The 18,067-nt window shown below is 37.6% G+C and overlaps 1 protein-coding gene across 6 annotated transcripts in view; it reads left to right on the top strand.

The window, feature by feature from the left end:
- Positions 1-18,067, top strand: part of LOC114318833 (uncharacterized) — a 110,498-nt gene that overhangs the window by 45,272 nt on the left and 47,159 nt on the right. For 2 of the 6 annotated variants that reach the window (XM_082894367.1, XM_082894364.1), the window contains exons 4-6: positions 34-78; positions 226-270; positions 1,978-2,025. In XM_082894367.1, the coding sequence (XP_082750493.1) occupies positions 34-78; positions 226-270; positions 1,978-2,025 (138 nt within the window). The remainder of the gene's footprint in view (positions 1-33; positions 79-225; positions 271-1,977; positions 2,026-18,067) is intronic. The other 4 variants (XM_082894368.1, XM_082894365.1, XM_082894369.1 and 1 more) reach the window with 2 other exon arrangements.

Raw genomic sequence — 18,067 nt, 5'->3', positions numbered from 1 at the left:
AAATATTTATATATATATATTTTTTTATGTCAGCTATGAGGAACAAACCTAAACGAGCAGCAGATATAGAAAGCCAGGGTAAGTGACCAATAACTCAGGGAAATTATTCATTGCTTCTGAATTTTTTGTGTTTTTTGAAGGGGGGTTAACAAGATCAGCCAACATCATCATTAATTTCTTTCCACTGAGAAATATTTATATATATATATATATATATTATGTCAGTTATGAGGAACGAACCTACACCAGCAGCAGATATACAAAGCCAAGGTAAAGAAACCAATCACTCAGGGAAATTATTAATTGCTTCTGGGATGATGACATGGTGTTCCAACTGTGTTTTTACTGATTGAAATAATAGGATCCATCCTTTTTTGTTCCTTTTTAGGAGACCAAACCAACCAATAATTTCTCATCACTCAGACCTTTTACTATAGGCCTATATTTCCTAAAATTAATGACATGAAAGACTGGGCCCTTGATATCATTTTAGACCAAATCTCGTATACAACTAAACATTAATTAACAATAGGTGAATAGCTCTCTAAATTTTCTAAATCAAAGCTTATTATTGACAATAGAATATAATTCTATGGGTTTTATAAATCATAACATAGGTGACTTAAAAAATTGGATTTGAATTTCTTTTATATTCATGTTTCAATGTGAGAGAATTTGAGAAATTCATATCTATTTCAATGATTCGAATGGTCATTTTGTATGTCTTTCAATATATATTATTTATGAGAAAAATTAATTTGAATCGATAATCGTAATATTTTTATTTTATTACATTTATCACCGAAAAAATAGACGACTAATAGGCCATTCATTTTTTTAAAAAAAATTATAAAATAAAAAAGTTAAGATTATCGAATAGATATAATTTTTTTATGAATAATATATTGAGAGCCCTACAAAATGAATGGTTCAGATCATTGAAACGAGATTTGTGATGGCCCTGCATACTTCTTAAGTTCTCTCATAATGCGAATATAAGAGATGCCCAACCTAAAAAAAATTAGTGTGACAAATGTTTCTAACAATATCAATTTATTTGATGGGGAATTCTGTCATCAAATTTTTAAAAGGAATTAACGAGAGGAGCCAACATCATCCTAAATTTCTTTCCATCATGCCATGATATGAGTAGTGGTGGAGTCAGAAATTTAGCATAAGGGCACAAATTAATGATAATATTGATTTTTTTCATAATCAGCAATAATAAAATATTACAAAACTTAAATATTATAAGTCTATTTGGATAAATATGAATTTCAAATTAAGGGATTTAAGGTTAAATTTTATAAAAATATTGAAGAGTAACTATTATAAGCAGGTTAGAAAATTATAAAATAAAATAAGATAGAAATGATATATTTTAATAGGAAAATTCAATAAAAACACATTGCAAAAAAGTATGTATTGTATATCGCAATTATGATCTTTGCATCATTTAGTAATGATACATTATGATATTAATTATGACCTTTGCATCTTGTGGCTGTTATTTTGGTTATAACATTTGGTTATAATTTATTGTGATGTTAGTTATGACTTATTGGGATTATTATTAGATTATGACCGAAGATGTAGTGTTTGGTTATTATTTATTATGGTCGTTTTAATTAAAACCAGAAATAATTTAGTTCTAGTACTTTTTGGTATTAACACTATAAAATATCATTACTTATATATGGTATATACCCTTTTAGAAAGCATGTAGTAAAATGACTCATTTTAATAGAATCTTTGTATTTATAATGAAAATTCTTAATGAAAGGATATTATTACAATTTTAAAGAAATTACTATTATAATTTTATAAACAATATATAAGATATAATTTATATATGTTATATAAGATATAATTTATATATGTTAAGGTATTAATAGAATTATAAAAAATTCAAGGTGCACGTGGCCTCTGATCCTACTGTGGATATGGGTGCTAAAATCAAACCTTTTCTTTTTGCAGTTACAAGGGAAACTATTATACGGAGACTGGCAGATTCGAAAAAAGAATGTAAGCTTATTTGTCACACCCTTACACTCTGCTTTGTTAACTATAGCCTATGATCGATGACGTGATAATTTGAATAGTTCGCGTTATATAAATAAATTTTTTATGTAAATATATATATATATATATATATTTAAAATTATGTGGCACATAGAAAAGGTCATAGCTTCTCTCCAGTATTTCATCTGATGGAGAGATATAGTTGGGTTCTGTGAGTTTATTTTTTAGCCTTATTTCAATTATTCGAACCATTGACATTTTAAGATTCATTAAGCACATTATTCTTGTAAAAAATTAAGCCAATCGGATAACAAAAGCCACATGATCAGATTAGTTTTGTAAGAGAAGAAATGAACGATGAGAAAATAAACAGTTTATACAAAATCGATCTATATATGTGGTTTGTTATCCAATCAATTTGATTTTCTGTAGAAATAATATACTCGACAAATCTTAAAATGTGAACGGTTCGAATTATTAAAACGAGATTAAAAAATCAACCCATTCAGCCGGACTGAACGATCCAGTCTAATTTAGTACTGGAGACTGTCCAATCCCAAAAGCATCACTGGAATTCATAATTATGTATTGCCATTATTGCACCCAAATTTTTTAACCCGATGTGCCATCAGGTGCACTACAGGCCCGAATGCACTAGTTTTGTGAGATGAATTGATGAGCTAAGCTAAGTGTAACGCTAGGACTGAAATTGATTGTTTGAAAATGTTTTTGGAAAATGCTTTTGTGCAATATGGTATGGGTTATACTTGAGTTGGGTTTAATTAGATCAATGTTGGCCCATTGTTTGGACCCAACTCAAATTGTGCCCTAACTCTTACCATATTGTGCTGTGCACACCATGCACAATTACTAGCAGATGCCTTTGCACATGCACCACATAATTCATCAAAGACAGATCAAGCCATTGCCTTGTTTTATATTTTAGATTGCCTAATCAACGATTCAGATTAAAAGATGATAAGTGAGTGTGTTTAATAAGTACTTTTATGAATGGGTGGGCCTTTTCAAATGGGTTGTATTTTATTTTTATTTATTTATGGTGCCCACAAGGCCAAAAACCAATTACAATGCATAGTTTGCTTAAGCATCAACAACTGGGAAGAGTGAGTTAGGCACTTCCTCCATCCATACCCGTTTACCATTCACTTGGATAGCCATTCCACCCAAAAGATGACCCCCCATGTTGCCCTGACGTTTTAAATGAGAGTAGCTTGGGAGTCAAAAACCAAGCAGAGCTGATCTTACACTTTGAACATAAACCCCAATTACTAAAAAAATCTTCAACCACACACTGTTAACAACTATCAAGGAATCTTCTTCCAAGTGAATATCTCTAAGCCCCAAATCTTGCACCAACTCCACTGCCTTCTAAGCACTTATAGTTTCAATAAGGTCAATGTCCGTGATACCTTGCACCAATTCAAAACAAGTTGCGATTACTTCACCTTTATGGTCGCGAACTATCACCCTAAACCCTGCCAACCTATCTTTGAGTAGAGCACCATCGAAATTAACTTTGTCGACATCTCTATCCAGTGACTTCCGTTTCCCAGGTTCAGCTTGCAACACTGGAGGATGCCCCAGTTGATTTAATACTTTGAAACTTTAGTTAAACACCTCTTAGCCAATTTTGCCACCTCCATTGCAGTTCTGCCTCGTCCTTGAAAGTAGACCTTATTCCTATTACCCCAAATTCGCCACGCAATAGTAGCATCAAGCTCGAGATTACCTTTATTCGATACCCTTTTACATTCCATAACCCGATCTCATACATCCCCACAACCAGCCATATATACCTTCCCATCCTTTAAATGGGCAAAACCTCCAAAAGGTCGATGCAAAAACAGTCCCTCAAGCAGATGCAAAAACAGAGTCCCTCAAGCAGTGTCAATGGCGGAATCAGGAAATTAAGTTAGAAGGATACTTATTATTTATAATTTTTTATTTAAAAAAAAAATCATGGGTAACATTAAAATAATAATAATTTTATGAGATAAATTTAAACATAAAAAATTACATATTTATTATTAATAAGAACATATCAAAATTCTATAATAGTGTGAATAGTTCAGTGTGAAATAGTTCGGTGTGGGATGATGATGTAAGTTTGCAATTTTAACACAAAAAATTATGGATCAAAATTTCTAATTTTAAAAAATTAAAGCACATCATTTCTAGCACATATTATTATAAAATCTATTTAACTTTTATTTGACAGAAAAATATTAAAGAGATGACATTGCTTATAAATGATGTGTTTTGAATGAAAATTATTAAGCAGTCTTAGAGTATCATATGACGTTACCTACGTAATGCTTAAAGCATAGAAAATCACAAATCACACTAAGTGGTATGTTAACTACTTGAAAATGATGAATTCATTATATCCATTCTATAATATTTTTCGTTACACTATTAATTTAAACTACTGCATAAACAGTATCACATAGTGTTTCCAAAGTATCAAATAATTTTTTGTTGTGAACAATACAATAAATCCTTAGCCAAATAATATGTTAAGGAAAAAAAAAAAGATAATACATTTTATACATGACAATAACTATAAAAAAAAAAAATCAAAACCAAGGGGGGCAGGTGATCCGCCTGGCTCTGATGTGCCTCCACCCCTGAGTAGTGTATACCAGTTTCCACCTAATCACCACAAGTTGGGCAAATACTTTCCCTTGCAACTTTGTGCTTAAAACAACAATGATTTTGTTGTATGGAGAGCTATTAGAGCACTCAACCACAACAAAGCTTGTTGATGGTTATGAATATTGAGAATACGAACAAGTATAGAGAATATATAGAGAGAATTAAATATAGTATTTCAACGAACATTAGTATTTCAACATATGAATTATGAGAGAACCCACCTATATTTATAGTAGAGAAATTCTATCCAAAACTCAAACCTATGAAGAATGGGTTCCAAATTAATTTAGTTTCCTTACAATCCAATTTAATAAGGAAATAACTAAATCCAAGTCAAATAAGTATTTCTACAATCGTAGTCCATAGGAAAGAGAATACTTCAAATCCAAATCCAAATCCAAACCAATTTAGGAATGCACAATGAGCCAAAAACTAACAAATCTGCATCTTGGCGAGATATACCCAAATTGACCATTGAACAATGATGGAATCTTCTCGACTAGAAAATTTGGGATTGCCTAGGTCACACCCCAAGGCACATGCACCCGAAGGTGCTCAAACATAGTCCAAGTGGATTAAGTCCAAATAGCGTTGGAACTTAACCCTAGTGATAACCTTCGTCAACATATCTATTGGGTTGTCGATTGTACCACTCTTTTGAAGTAGGATTGTTCCTTCTTCCACAATCTCAAGAACAAAGTGGAACTGAACATCGATATGCTTCGTCTGAGAATGATGCGCTTGATTTTCACCAAGTGAATTGCACTTTGACTGTCATAATAGAACACAACATGTGCTTGCCCGAAACGCCTGAATTTGCTATCAATCGTTGTAACTAAATGGCCTTCTTTTTGGCTTCTTTCACAACCACATATTTTGCCTTCGTTATTGAAAGTGCAACAGTTGATTGCAAAATTGATCGCCAACTAACTAGTGCTCCTGCACAAGTGAACACATAACCAGTAGTAGAATGATGCTTATCTAGATCCCCTCTGTAGTCCGAATCAACATAGCCCATAACAAAATGATTAGTCATGCTTCCTCTCTCGAACTTCAAGCCCAGGGTCTACAATCCCTAAAATATACCATTGAATCCACTTTGCTGCATGGCAATGCTTCTTTCCAGAGTCATGCATGTATTGACTTACCACACTAACAATATGTGAGATATTTGGCCTTATGCACACAATAGCATATATATAAGGCTACTAACCGAAATAGCATGTAAAACTTAAGCCATGTACTCCCGATCCTCATCATTGCAAGGGGATAATGAAGTACTAAGCTTAAAATGTAGAGCCAATAGATTACTAATCGATTTGGACTTACTATCCATGCCAAAGTGCTATAGCACTCGCTACAAGTACTACTTCTGGGTAAGATGAACAGTCCCTTTTACCCTATGTTGAGTTATCTCTATCGCAACTATCTTTCGTGCTTTGCTAAGCTCCTTCCTCTCAAACTCATCACTTAATTGAGTCTTTAACTGATCTATCTCCACATTGCTTTTACATGCGACCTACATGTCATCAACATATAAAAGCAAATAAATGAAGGATCTATCCCTAAGCTTCTCAAAATACATATGATCGTTAAACTAATTGTGAGTGTATTTCTATGCAATCATGAAACGGTCAAATTGTTTGTACCATTGTCGAGGTGATTACTTCAAACCATAGAGAGACTTTTTCAATTTGCAAACCAACTTCTCCTTTCTAACAGCTCAAAATCCTACAAGTTGAGACAAGTATATTTCTTCCTCCAAGTCATCACGTAAGAAGGCTGTCTTTACATTGAGTTGAGCCAACTCGAGGTCCAACTGTGTGACCAAAGCCAACAAAATGTGAAGTGAAAAATGCTTGACCACTGGTGAAAATACCTTCTTTCCTCTTACAAGTAGAACCAAGTCCTAAGTCTCCATCTTGTGAAGAGATTGAATCTTTTCACCCATAGCTGTCTTCTAATTTTCCCTTTCTAGAGTCTGCCTAGCTGCTTTGTATGTAAATGGGATATCAACCCCAATTGCTAGAAAAGCATAAGCCACCATATTTGTTTATCATATTGGTTTTTGATTTTTTTTTCTTTTTGGTTTGCTTGTATCAATAAATAGACTCTAATTGTTGTAATTTTGCTATGTCCGGTAAATCAACTTGTACTCTACTATCTTATTCTTGATTTGGATCAACTGAGTCTTCTTACCAAACTAGTGCATCAATCTCCACCTATTGTGAATCACCAACAACTTTGAAATCATCACTAAAGTTTTTAAGCTTTTTGCTTAAGCATTTCAGACTCATTAAGCATGACATCTCGACTGATTATGACCCTCTTCGATTCTAAGCACCCAAGCATGTACCTTTTTTGCTCTAGGATCAAGTGTACTTTCTTGCACATGATAATAAGCTGAACAACCAAATATATGCAATTCATCACAGTCAGTAACATAAGTAACATACCATACTTCCATGAGTGTTTTACCATCATTCGCAATAGTGGGCAAACGGTTGTTAAGGTAGCTTAAATATGTCACAACTTCAGCCCAAAATTGTTTGCCTAAACTTGATTGAACAAGCATAAAGCGAACCTTTTCTAACAAAATTCGATTGGCCCATTTTGTTACTCCATTGTTGTGGAGTACGCCTAACTGCGAAGTGTCGTACAATACAATTTTTTCAACAAATCACTTTGAATGGATTAGCTAGTCCATCATTGTTTGACCTAAGCCTTCTAATTTTGCTACTAGTCTGAGTCTCAATCATCTTTTTCTAAGTTGACAAGATGCTCAACACATCACCCTTGTGTCTCATAGTGTACACCCAAACACAACGAGAATAATCATCTACAAAAGTAACAAACAAATACTTATCTGCTAAAGATGCAACTCTTGTAGGCCCCCAAACATTGGTATGCACATAATCAAGTGTTCCTCATGTACGACGAATTGTTGTCCTGAACTTGACTCTAGTCTATTTTCGAAAGATACAATGCTCACAAAATGATAACTTATAATTTTTAGCCCCATTGAGTAGACTTGCTTTCCCAAGCCTTACAAAGCCATTTCACCGCCATGTTGCAAGCACATCTGCTAAAGTCTAGTGCAATCTATGTCAACCTCTTGAAGTTTCTCGCAATTGGTGGTTGCTCCATCTACAACTGTACTCCCTTGTAAAAAGTACATATTATTTTTGTTGTTGCCTCTCATCATGACTTGTGCCCCCACTATTACTTTGAGAGCTTCACCTTCCATGGTAATCTTGAAACCCTTGAAATCTAGAGTGCCCAACAAGATGAGATTCTTCTTTAATTCCTGTGCATATCGTACCTCTGTCAAAACTTAAACTGTTCCATCATGCAACTTCAATCAGATGCTTCCCATCCCCATTATCTTATAGGCATTGTCATTGCTCATAAGACCTGCTCCACTTTTTAATTTTGCAAAGTCAAAAACCAATTCCGATTAGCACATATATGATGGGTACACTTTGAATCTAAAATCCACTCATCAAAATGGCAAACAAGTGAAGAACCAGTCAAAGCAATATCTAAATTATCATCTTTAACATTAGCTTTAAAGGTCTTTTTCTCCTGCAATTTTGAACAATCAATCTTCCAATGTCTTTTTTCATGACGAAAAGTGCAGTCATCTTTAGCAAGGCTTCCTTTGGTTGATGCTCCTCTTGACTCAGAGCAGGATTTGCCACTAGATTGCTTCTTTTTCGATCTTCTCCTAACATGTAAGGCTTCACTAGATGTGTCTTGATGTGCCTATTTGTTCTTATTTTGATACTCATTGTTAATCAAAGTATTAACCACATCACCAAATGTGATCTCTTCACTCTCATACAGTAATTTGGTGATTAAGTGGTCATATATATCGGGTAAGGAATTCAACAAAACAAAAGCCTTCTCATCATCATCGATTTCAACATTCAAATTGAGTAGATAATCAAGAATTTTATTAAAGTCATTCAAGAGTTCAGACATTGAAATACCTTCTCTATACTGAAATTGGAAGAGCTTTTTGTCACATACTTATCCTCCAATTTCTTCCAAAGATTTTTAGCATTCTTCTCTTTCTTGTAAAGTACTTCTAATCCTTTGCAAAACATAATCGGATGGTACCATGCGCTTGCCGATTAATCTTGACCCAATCTTTGTTGGATATTTCTACAAGTTTGTTCTCTAAATCAATATCCAAGTCTTGTTGAAAGAGCACTTCTAAGACTTTGCACTGCCATATGCCAAAGTTGTTAGTCCCATTGAACTTATCAATTGGCTAATTTTTATCTTCTTCCATTTTCCAGTCCAAACTCCAGATCCATATCAAAGCTCAGAGCGAGAGAGAGAGAGAAGAAAATGCAACAATCTCTCTCGTTTGCGAAATACAACCAAGTTAGAAATTGTTTATTTGTGAAACATTCTCAACTCTCACTAGAACACTTCTTCTTCTTCTTCTTATTCTTCTTCTTATTCTTCTTCTTCTTCTTCTTCTTCACATAGATCTACTTCACCTACCATATGCCAAAGTTGTGACTCCGATGATTCGATAACGGTATTAACCTCTATTGAATCATTCGACTCAACAACCGAAAACATGTATACTTTACTATGTGAGGCATAACTGTCACACCCTGGATTTACAGAATTCGACCCACGAGAATTAATCATAAATAACAACGAAACAACAATTTCGAATATGATCAAAATGCCTCTTGTGTGTATATATATATATATATCTAACAACGTTATTCAATACATGAGGTTATGCAATTACATACATCATATATCCAACATCTAAGTGGAGGGAATATACAGTATGTAATTAAAAAGCAATAACATTTAAATTCAACTAGAATGTCCTTAGACTTACATCAAATAAAAAGGGTATAACCCTCATAGAAGATGGCACTCGGCCTATCCAAAAGGGTCCAAGGCCAAAAAATCAAAAGAGCTCACTCTAGGCTCATCTACATATCCTATGCCTTGCCTCAATGTCTGGGTATGTCATCAACACCTAAAAAAGATTTCAACCACGTAGAGTGAACATATAGTTCAGTAGGATAATCTTTCACAAGATAATATGTCTCTACACATGCACATGATCATAAAACTACATATGTATAGTATGCTCAAAACGATTTCTCAATTTCATTATTATTAACCTAGTGAATTGTCTCAAGTACATCTATATGTCAATAGTCATCACTAATAACCACCTAAACTAGTGAGCTATCAGAAGTAACATTCTACTAGTGACTATAGACACCCCATTTTTGACCGTCCTCAAGACTTGGACGTCATCGTTTGAACACTCGATGATCATCCATGCTCGTGTTCGTTTTGAGTTCTTGGAGGTCTCGGCTATGCGCTTTGCCTTAGGATCTCTCAACTTGTCTATTTTATGCTTGGTTGTGGACCAAACACTTGTGTTTTTGCTTCTGAGGGAAGAGGGTGGCTTGTTGGCCATCCCCTCAACCCATTGGCCAAGGCTTGAAGCCATCGGCCTTGTTCTCTTGCCATCGGCCAAAAGTTTTGGCCGATCGGCACTCTTTTTAGTCAATCGGCCCTTGTGTTGGTCGATCGGCCATATTTTCTGGCCGAACCCTGTTCATCTGCTTTATGCAGATATTTTATGCCAGCTGGCACAGCTGGCATGCACAATTGACCCCCTTCATACACGTGTATGGAGGGATTTGCACCTTTTGCTTAACTTCTCCTAGAAGCCTTGGAATTGAATTCCTATAAGAAGGGAGCTCTTCCTCCCGTCTCAGAGGTTCAGAAAAATCACCTTTGAAGGATAGATATAGCCTTGTATCTATCTTGCCTTGTTTCTCCATTTTTGTGCTTCAAAAGTGTAGTATTGTCTTAGTTTAACACACAAACACCTAGCAATACACCTTTCTCTTGTTGCTGAGGTACTAGGAAGTTGGTTTTGGTGTTCTTGGGTGGGTTTGAACTCAGAAAAGCTGCTGGAATTTTGTTCTTGAAGAGGTTCTACAAGGGTGAGCAACTAACCTTTAGATACCCCATTCTTGCTTAAGCTTTTAGACCTATTTGCTTATTGTTTTAAGCTTAACTCTTAACTGATAAAAGTTCTGATTTTTAGTGCTTAAGACCTTTGTTTAAGGTTACTTTTTGGTTTGGGGTTGTTTACCCCCTCTTAGGCCTTGTTAGGCTTTGTTTTAGGCCATCCCTTTTGGCCCTTGTTCTTAGCCTTACATGACCTTTCTACCACTGAAATCAAGAGGATTTTTAGTGGTGGAAAGGTGGTTTTGAAGTCTTAGATAGGAGAGGGTCATCCCCTCTCCATGTTGTCTTGAATGCTAGTATAAATGACTTATATTGGTAGCATGTTTGCTTAGTTTGTTTTAGCTTCATTTCAGCAAGTATTTGGTGTTATTTTGCCATGTTTTACCTCTGTCTAAGATTGGTTTAATGGCTCCTTGCATGCATCATATACTTGTCGTGTAATCCTCTTTATTGCTTTAACATGCATCATGTTGTAACATGTCATTCTAGCATGATTTTGGCTCAACTCCATGAAGCTTTTAGCCTTGTTATAGCATGCGTAAGCTCTGATTTGAGTTGTTTTAACCATGTATGACATGCTTTGTATAGCCACCATGCATTTTAGTTTGTTAGCTTTGAGTGTCCAAGTCTCTAGCATGCTTTACTTGGGCCATTTCAGTGATTTGGCATCGCTGGTTATGTTATTTCAATCCATATAGTATGCTCATGTACTTGCATTTGTCACTCCTTTAATGTTTTAAAGAGTTGATGTTTTATGCTTCATGAATGGACCATTGCGCATGTCTCTATGTTTAGGCCTCTAGGATGCCGTTTTAATGTGTTTTGGTCTTGCTTTAACATGCCAAAACTCTGATTTTGGTTGCTTAAATCATGCCATGTTTGGTTTTGATAGGTGTACTGTAACACCCATTTTGTAGCCTTGCATACCTCATGCTTTTGGCCCTTTATTGTAGCTTATTTTGGCTTTGGTCCTTGCATGTTTTAGGCTCATTTTAACATGATCTAGGACTGTTTTGGATTATACTTTCCCTTTGCTTCATGTTTTGCATAGCCATGGTTTGAGCTCCTTGGCTAGCCTTAAGTTTTAGGCTTTCTTGTATGCCTTGCTTGGCTTGTTTGTGTGATTTGGCATCATCCCTTGCATAATTTCAGAGCTTAACATGTTTGTCACATGTCCATATTTGTCTCTTTTAAGTGTGCTTAAGAGTTGCCCTTTATGCCTTAGTCCTTAGGCTAATTAGCATGCATGTTTGTATGTGTATTTCATGCCTTTGTTTCATCACTTTGGCCACTGATTTGGGCACATTTGAGAGCTGTCCATATTAGTTTAAGTCCATCTTTACATGTTGTTGTATGCTTGTCTTGCATGTTGTTGCATGCTTGCTTCCTTTGCATGTTGTTGCATGCTTGCCTTGCATGTTGTCACATGCTTGTTGCATACTTAGTATATTACATGTTGTTACATGTTAGTATATTGCATTTTGTTGCATGCTAACCCTATTGCATTTTGTTACATGCCATGCTAGTTTACATGTTTAGGTCATATGCCTATTGCATATTAGTTGCATGCTTGCCTCATATGTTGTTGCATGCTTGGGTTCTTTGCATGCTTGTATGCATGCTTAGGTTGCATAGCATTGTGTGTGCATTCCCTTGCCTCTTGATCAAGCATGATAGAGGTTGGGGTCCCTTATGTGTTTTGGTGCATTTCATTTGATATTGAATTGTACACTTGGCTCCTTTGGCCATCATGCATTGAAATGCGTGATTGGTGGTCCGAGGGTCGAGGACTATACTCCCTTGAGCTCATGACATGATAGGGAGGGTAGTTGTGAAGACATTGTCTTGTAAATGTATTGTCATGCTCTGTTTGTCCTCTGCTGCAGTAACAGGAGCAGTCTGCAGGAAGAAATGGTCGATCGACCATGTTCAGTGCTAATCGGCAACAAACATTGGGCCGAGAGCCCTATTTTTGGTCGATGACCAGTTTACCTTGGCTGATGGCCTCATTTTTTGGCCAATGGCCTCACAGCATGCCCACAAGGTGGTTCAGAACTGTCACAGAAGTGGCACAATTTTCAGAGGTACAGAGCAGTGCAAACAGAGGCAACATGAGGCATGGCGATGGATTTCTGAGCGAAGCCATCCGAGCATGCATTCATCCCTCGTCTTGAGGCCATTTCAGTGTTTCCATAACTTCGAATAGTTATTTATTACGATTTGGTTGTGTAATTAATTAATTAGCTTGTTAGTTAGTTAATTAGTTAATTTGTATTATTCTTTATGTCCCTCCGTTGAAAGGGCGTAATTATGTAATAAGCATGCATGTGTGTGATGTTTGTCTTCCAAACCCCACGTCTTTCTCCCTTTTACTTGCCTGCTTTCAGTGGTTAGTTCTAGGGCATATTTCAATTAGCATTCTTATGCTATGCATGTTTGCATCATTCGTTCGTATTGCATGCACCGGGCTCGGCGCATCATACTAACTGCATTGTACTTCAAATTCCAAGTTTAATACATGTATCGAATTGTCACATCTCATATGCCATTTTAGATTAGCTGAGCCTATTCTAGTTGCACTTTGCATGCGATGCATTAGCCATTCTTAACATGAACTAGGATCATGCATGATTTCTAACTAGTTTCTTGTTTTGGCTCGGAGTACACTGTGAGTGTTTATGCTTTAGCATCTTGCATATGTGTGAGTGTTAATATGACAGCATGCTTGCCATGAGGCTAATCGCTTATGTGATATAACTGCCTGAATGCCTATGGGTGAAGGTTGGGTTACTTGAATTGGGACAATTCATTGAAATCCGTGTTTTAGCCTACTCGTGAGTAACAAACTTCAAACCATTTCCAAACAAACGGATATGCGATGCTTTGTTTCAAATTAGGCGATCTAGTCTATACTTGTGTGTTGTACGCATCACATAGTAATTCTAGCTAATAACCGGAATAAGAACGCATGTGTTTTCAAAAACAAGATATCATACTTAGTACAGGCCGATCTTTGATCGGGCGAGCGAGGATGCTCATAGATGACCTTTCCCTCTCGTACCCAAGTTCCCGAGCCGAGGCAACTTTGGTAATGACGGACACGTGGCCTTAGGCAACGAGTCAGGGTTTCCTAAATTTTCCAAAAATAAAACATTTAGGTGGCGACTTTGTATCTGGCAAAACAGTCCATGTTTGGCACTTCTTTCTTAAAAATCAGTTTTCCAAAACGATTTGCCGGATTTGGACTCTTTGGTGATTTATCAATCTTGCATTGCACTTTGCGGGATTAGATTCAGAACCGTGACATTTGAGTCCAAACTGTAGTAGCATAAAGCCCAAGGGCGCGTCTACAGTGACCATCGCTAAGTGTCACCTAAACACCAACTGGAAGAACCTTGGCACTTACACTGCGCAGGTTTCCAGTCTTTTACCGTGGACTATCAAGCCAAATTATCTTATTCCCATTCTCATCTATACATGACCTAGATTCGTCATTTTCATTAAATTAAAACCATATTGTTTAAACAAAATGATGCAACACATGCCATTATTCAAATTCGATAAAATGTGCTCAACACACTTTTGTCTAATAACGGGTTTTCATTCCATGAATTCAACAATTCAAAATGCATAAAAATATGTTTTTGTCATCCTATTATATTAATCTCTACAACAATGTCATTCTCTTCCAATGGCCAACAATGATATCTAACAATGATAAAATCTCTCAATTTCAATATAACATCATCAATTTCTGGTTTTGTAAAATTTCTCAAATTAGGATTTTTCACAAAATTGGGGCTTTTTTTGAATTTAAGCAATGTATGAGCATGAAATAATCTTCTCGTATAATCCTGTTGATCAAGTTTGTGCGCCTTCAAACGTCATCGCTTTACTCCCTGAAAACACAAACGTGAGCTAATCGGCGGGTATGTGCCGGATACCTCTCCGATGCCTAAGTCAGCAAATAGGCAATAGACAAAAGCTCTGTGTATTTGAGAGTCAAAATTGTGATACTTGTACATAGGTCCTGCCGTGAGCTTTTATAGCTTTAGCCTGGCATAATCCTAGTAGGATTCCAACTCTCCTTATAAGAGTCCTCCTAGGAATCACACTCCTAGTGAAGAGTGTCTATCCTGATAACACTCTACTCACTTCCCACCAAGTGAGAGGACCCAAACTTCCTGCCTCAGCTTGGTAGCACACTCAACCGAGCTATCCTAGACCTACTCTACGCCGGACAGACTGAAGATACTATTCGACCGAGATAGCCTTAAGCCCGGTATGTTACCAACATATCCCTGTCCGAGCTATTGAAAACACCTTGCTCATCTGTTCCAGACCTTGGCCTAATGCGGGGTACACCACACGACCGAGCTATTAAAGCTCTTAGCTCGGCCTGAAGTGTGTCCCTTGAACCAAGGTTACTTCGCTTAGCCCAATTCTTAAAACAAATGGGCCTATCTCGGCCCAACTTTAAGCATGCAAATTACCGTCTCAATTTTCCCTTAATTCCAATTGCCAAGCATGATTGGAATTATTATCTTCAAGCCGCGCTAAAATGCCTCAAACTAACCGAGCCGGAATACGCATCTGACCGAGTCCAAAAAATGTTTTACTCAATCGGGCTATTTTTAGTTCGGCCTAAAAAAATCACGTCGATTGGACAGCCTGTCATCTCACGTCTGACATCGTGTCCTTACTGGGACACGTGGCGTGCATTAATTGCCCTCTTCAACTGTAACAGCCGTATCACACTGCTCAAGAAAAAATTTGAAAATAGGCCCGCCATTTTGTCTTTCACATAAACACCATCCTTTTATTTCGAACAGTCACCCTTCTACTGTTCATCTTCGTTCTTTAGAGAATCTCTGCATTTGAAGCTCCATACCCACGCCTCCATCCTCGTTGGCCTTCTTGCTGGTTGGTTATTGTTTTCATGCCTTCTCACTCGTAAGTTGCTAATGCTTCTTTCTGATGTTTCTTTTTATCTATTTCTTCATTTTTGGTATTTAATCTTCATATACATGTGTTTATATATACTAGAGTGTTGAGCAAATACCATAAACCCAAAACCTTATGCTCGAGCTCAAAAGCACACCAACTGGATTCAAAAAACATGATGTTTAATCCAGAGTCGTGCTATAACTGAACTAGGTATTTGTTTTAGGCGACTTTTAGGCTTGAACACGACCGAACTAAGAAATCGGTTATAACCTTGCATACTTACCTCCAACCAAGCTAGAGGACTTGAGTTGGCCCTTCTTTACGACCGAACTGAAAGCTACCCGTCACCCAAATGTAGCCAAGCTAGGCTTTTACTATGCTTCTGTAAATTGACTATTTACTTAGCCTGATCCAGTTGTCTAGGCATAACACTTCTTATTTCCTCATTGCAGACTTGACTAGGTTGGCTAGGCACACCTTTGCACCCTGCCCCTCGGCGGCTTTGCTCAACCGAGTCGACCAAAGCCTCAACCGCGCCGAGCTAGGCAACTTGTGAACTTTACTTACAACTTCTAAGTTAATCATAGGTAAATATCGGTTTCTAGTTGACTCCCCTGGGGCCATAGCTGAGTTCTGAAAGGACTACCAAATTCTTAACGACGTCCACCTCTCTTCAGCCGAACTAGATACCACGCCCTGGGGAAAACCGGGCTTTGTTCCTTTCACCGTAATATCAATAGTAGAGACCGGTCTCCGTTTCCCTGTACAGCCACTAATATGCGAGTTCCTCAAGCAGACAAGACTATGCCCAACCTAACTCAGCACCAATACTTACAGAATAATAAATGACATCGCCGAGCTAAACCCCCGGCTCGGCCTTAACCTCGGATTGGCCGAGCTTTTTCACCAATATTCGCTCGGTCAAAATGGTGACGGTTGGGTGTACTATTTAAGAGTACGGAAAGGCCGAAAGAAAATCATAAAGAATACACCTGATAAAGATCTAAACGACGACGATTTTTTCTAGGTTTCGGGCAATTTTAAAGACCAGGAAGCCCAAATACCGGGCTATAACATAAATTGGAATAAGGGGACTGCTGGTAAGGATACCTCGGTTTTCTTTTTGCTTTGCTGTTTCAGGTTATAAATTTTCATCGTGCTAACCATTGTCTTTCTCTTTGTGCAGACTTAAACCAGTTAAAATCACAATACCAATACGCCAACCAAGACGCTCTTCGTGTCGCGCTCTAGTACCGTCAACGCGGTTGGGCCGAGCTGCTTAACTTCGAACCGACCTACCGATATAGCGGCAGGAGAAAGACGAAGGTGACTGACTTTCTCCTGGAACCATCACCAGAACCGGACCCAAACTTGCCTCAAATCAACCTTATTCCCCTCACTGAGGAACAAGAAATGGCCAAGCTCCGTACTATTCATGCCCTGATCATCGAACAAACACTAACTCCAACTGGCGGGGTTCAAACCGAGATACCATAAGCTGGTCAAACACACGAGGCAGTGGTGGCCCTTCCAACAACCCTAGCCTCGTCATCTCGGCCGAACAAGCGTGTGTGCACTGCTTCGGCCAAGCCGCAATAATTGATCGATGACGAGGACCGCGTGCTTCCTGAGACAACGCCACCAAGCCCTGAGCCAATGAACTCTGATCGAGCTAGCCCTTCAGAATGGGCACCAAAAATAACTTTCAAGAACCGAGCTATAGCTACCACAGACTCAGTGGTGGCTGAGAAGGACCACATACTGGCCTTCAACCTTGCCAAAAGCGTATGTCTGCCACAAGACATAGAGCACCATGACCATTTAATCGAGCTCAAGGCCATCCATTCGGCTACTAAGTCAATGGTGCCGGTGAGTGCTCCCTCTATTTGTTTTCCATTTTACACTGTCTGTTTGCTCGATTTTTGTCATAATCACTACCTCTGCCTTTACAAGCCATGTAGAAGAACCATATTGCTCATAAGCGCGTGCTGGAGCTGCGCAAGACTGCGCGGCTGGCTGTGGCTGACGCTAATGCTAAGTCAACTGTGCTGAATGAGGCCAAACAAAAAATGACCGATCTTGAATCTCAGAATGCACGACTCACCGAGCTAGTCAACGCGGTGGAAGCGGACAAGCAGAAGGCCCTGGTCGAAAGGAAAGCTCGCTATCTGCACGAGCTGGCCAAGCTTGAAAAGAAAAAAGATACAGAGATAGCCGAGCTAAAAAAAAGTGTGGAAGCCGTTGAAGATCGTGGTTACAAAGAAGGAGAGGCCACGTATGTCTTGCAGTGTGAAGTTGCAAAAGATATCTTTTTCAAATGTGGATGGAAAGCAGCCGTCATCAAGCTCGGTCATGGATAAGAGACCGAGGTCTTTCAGAACCCTCGCCCTGA

Source organism: Camellia sinensis, chromosome 11, assembly GCF_055761805.1.
Source record: "Camellia sinensis isolate YWXY chromosome 11, ASM5576180v1, whole genome shotgun sequence".
In the NCBI taxonomy this organism is placed as follows: Eukaryota; Viridiplantae; Streptophyta; class Magnoliopsida; order Ericales; family Theaceae; genus Camellia; species Camellia sinensis.
This window is presented reverse-complemented; position numbering and strand designations above follow the sequence as displayed.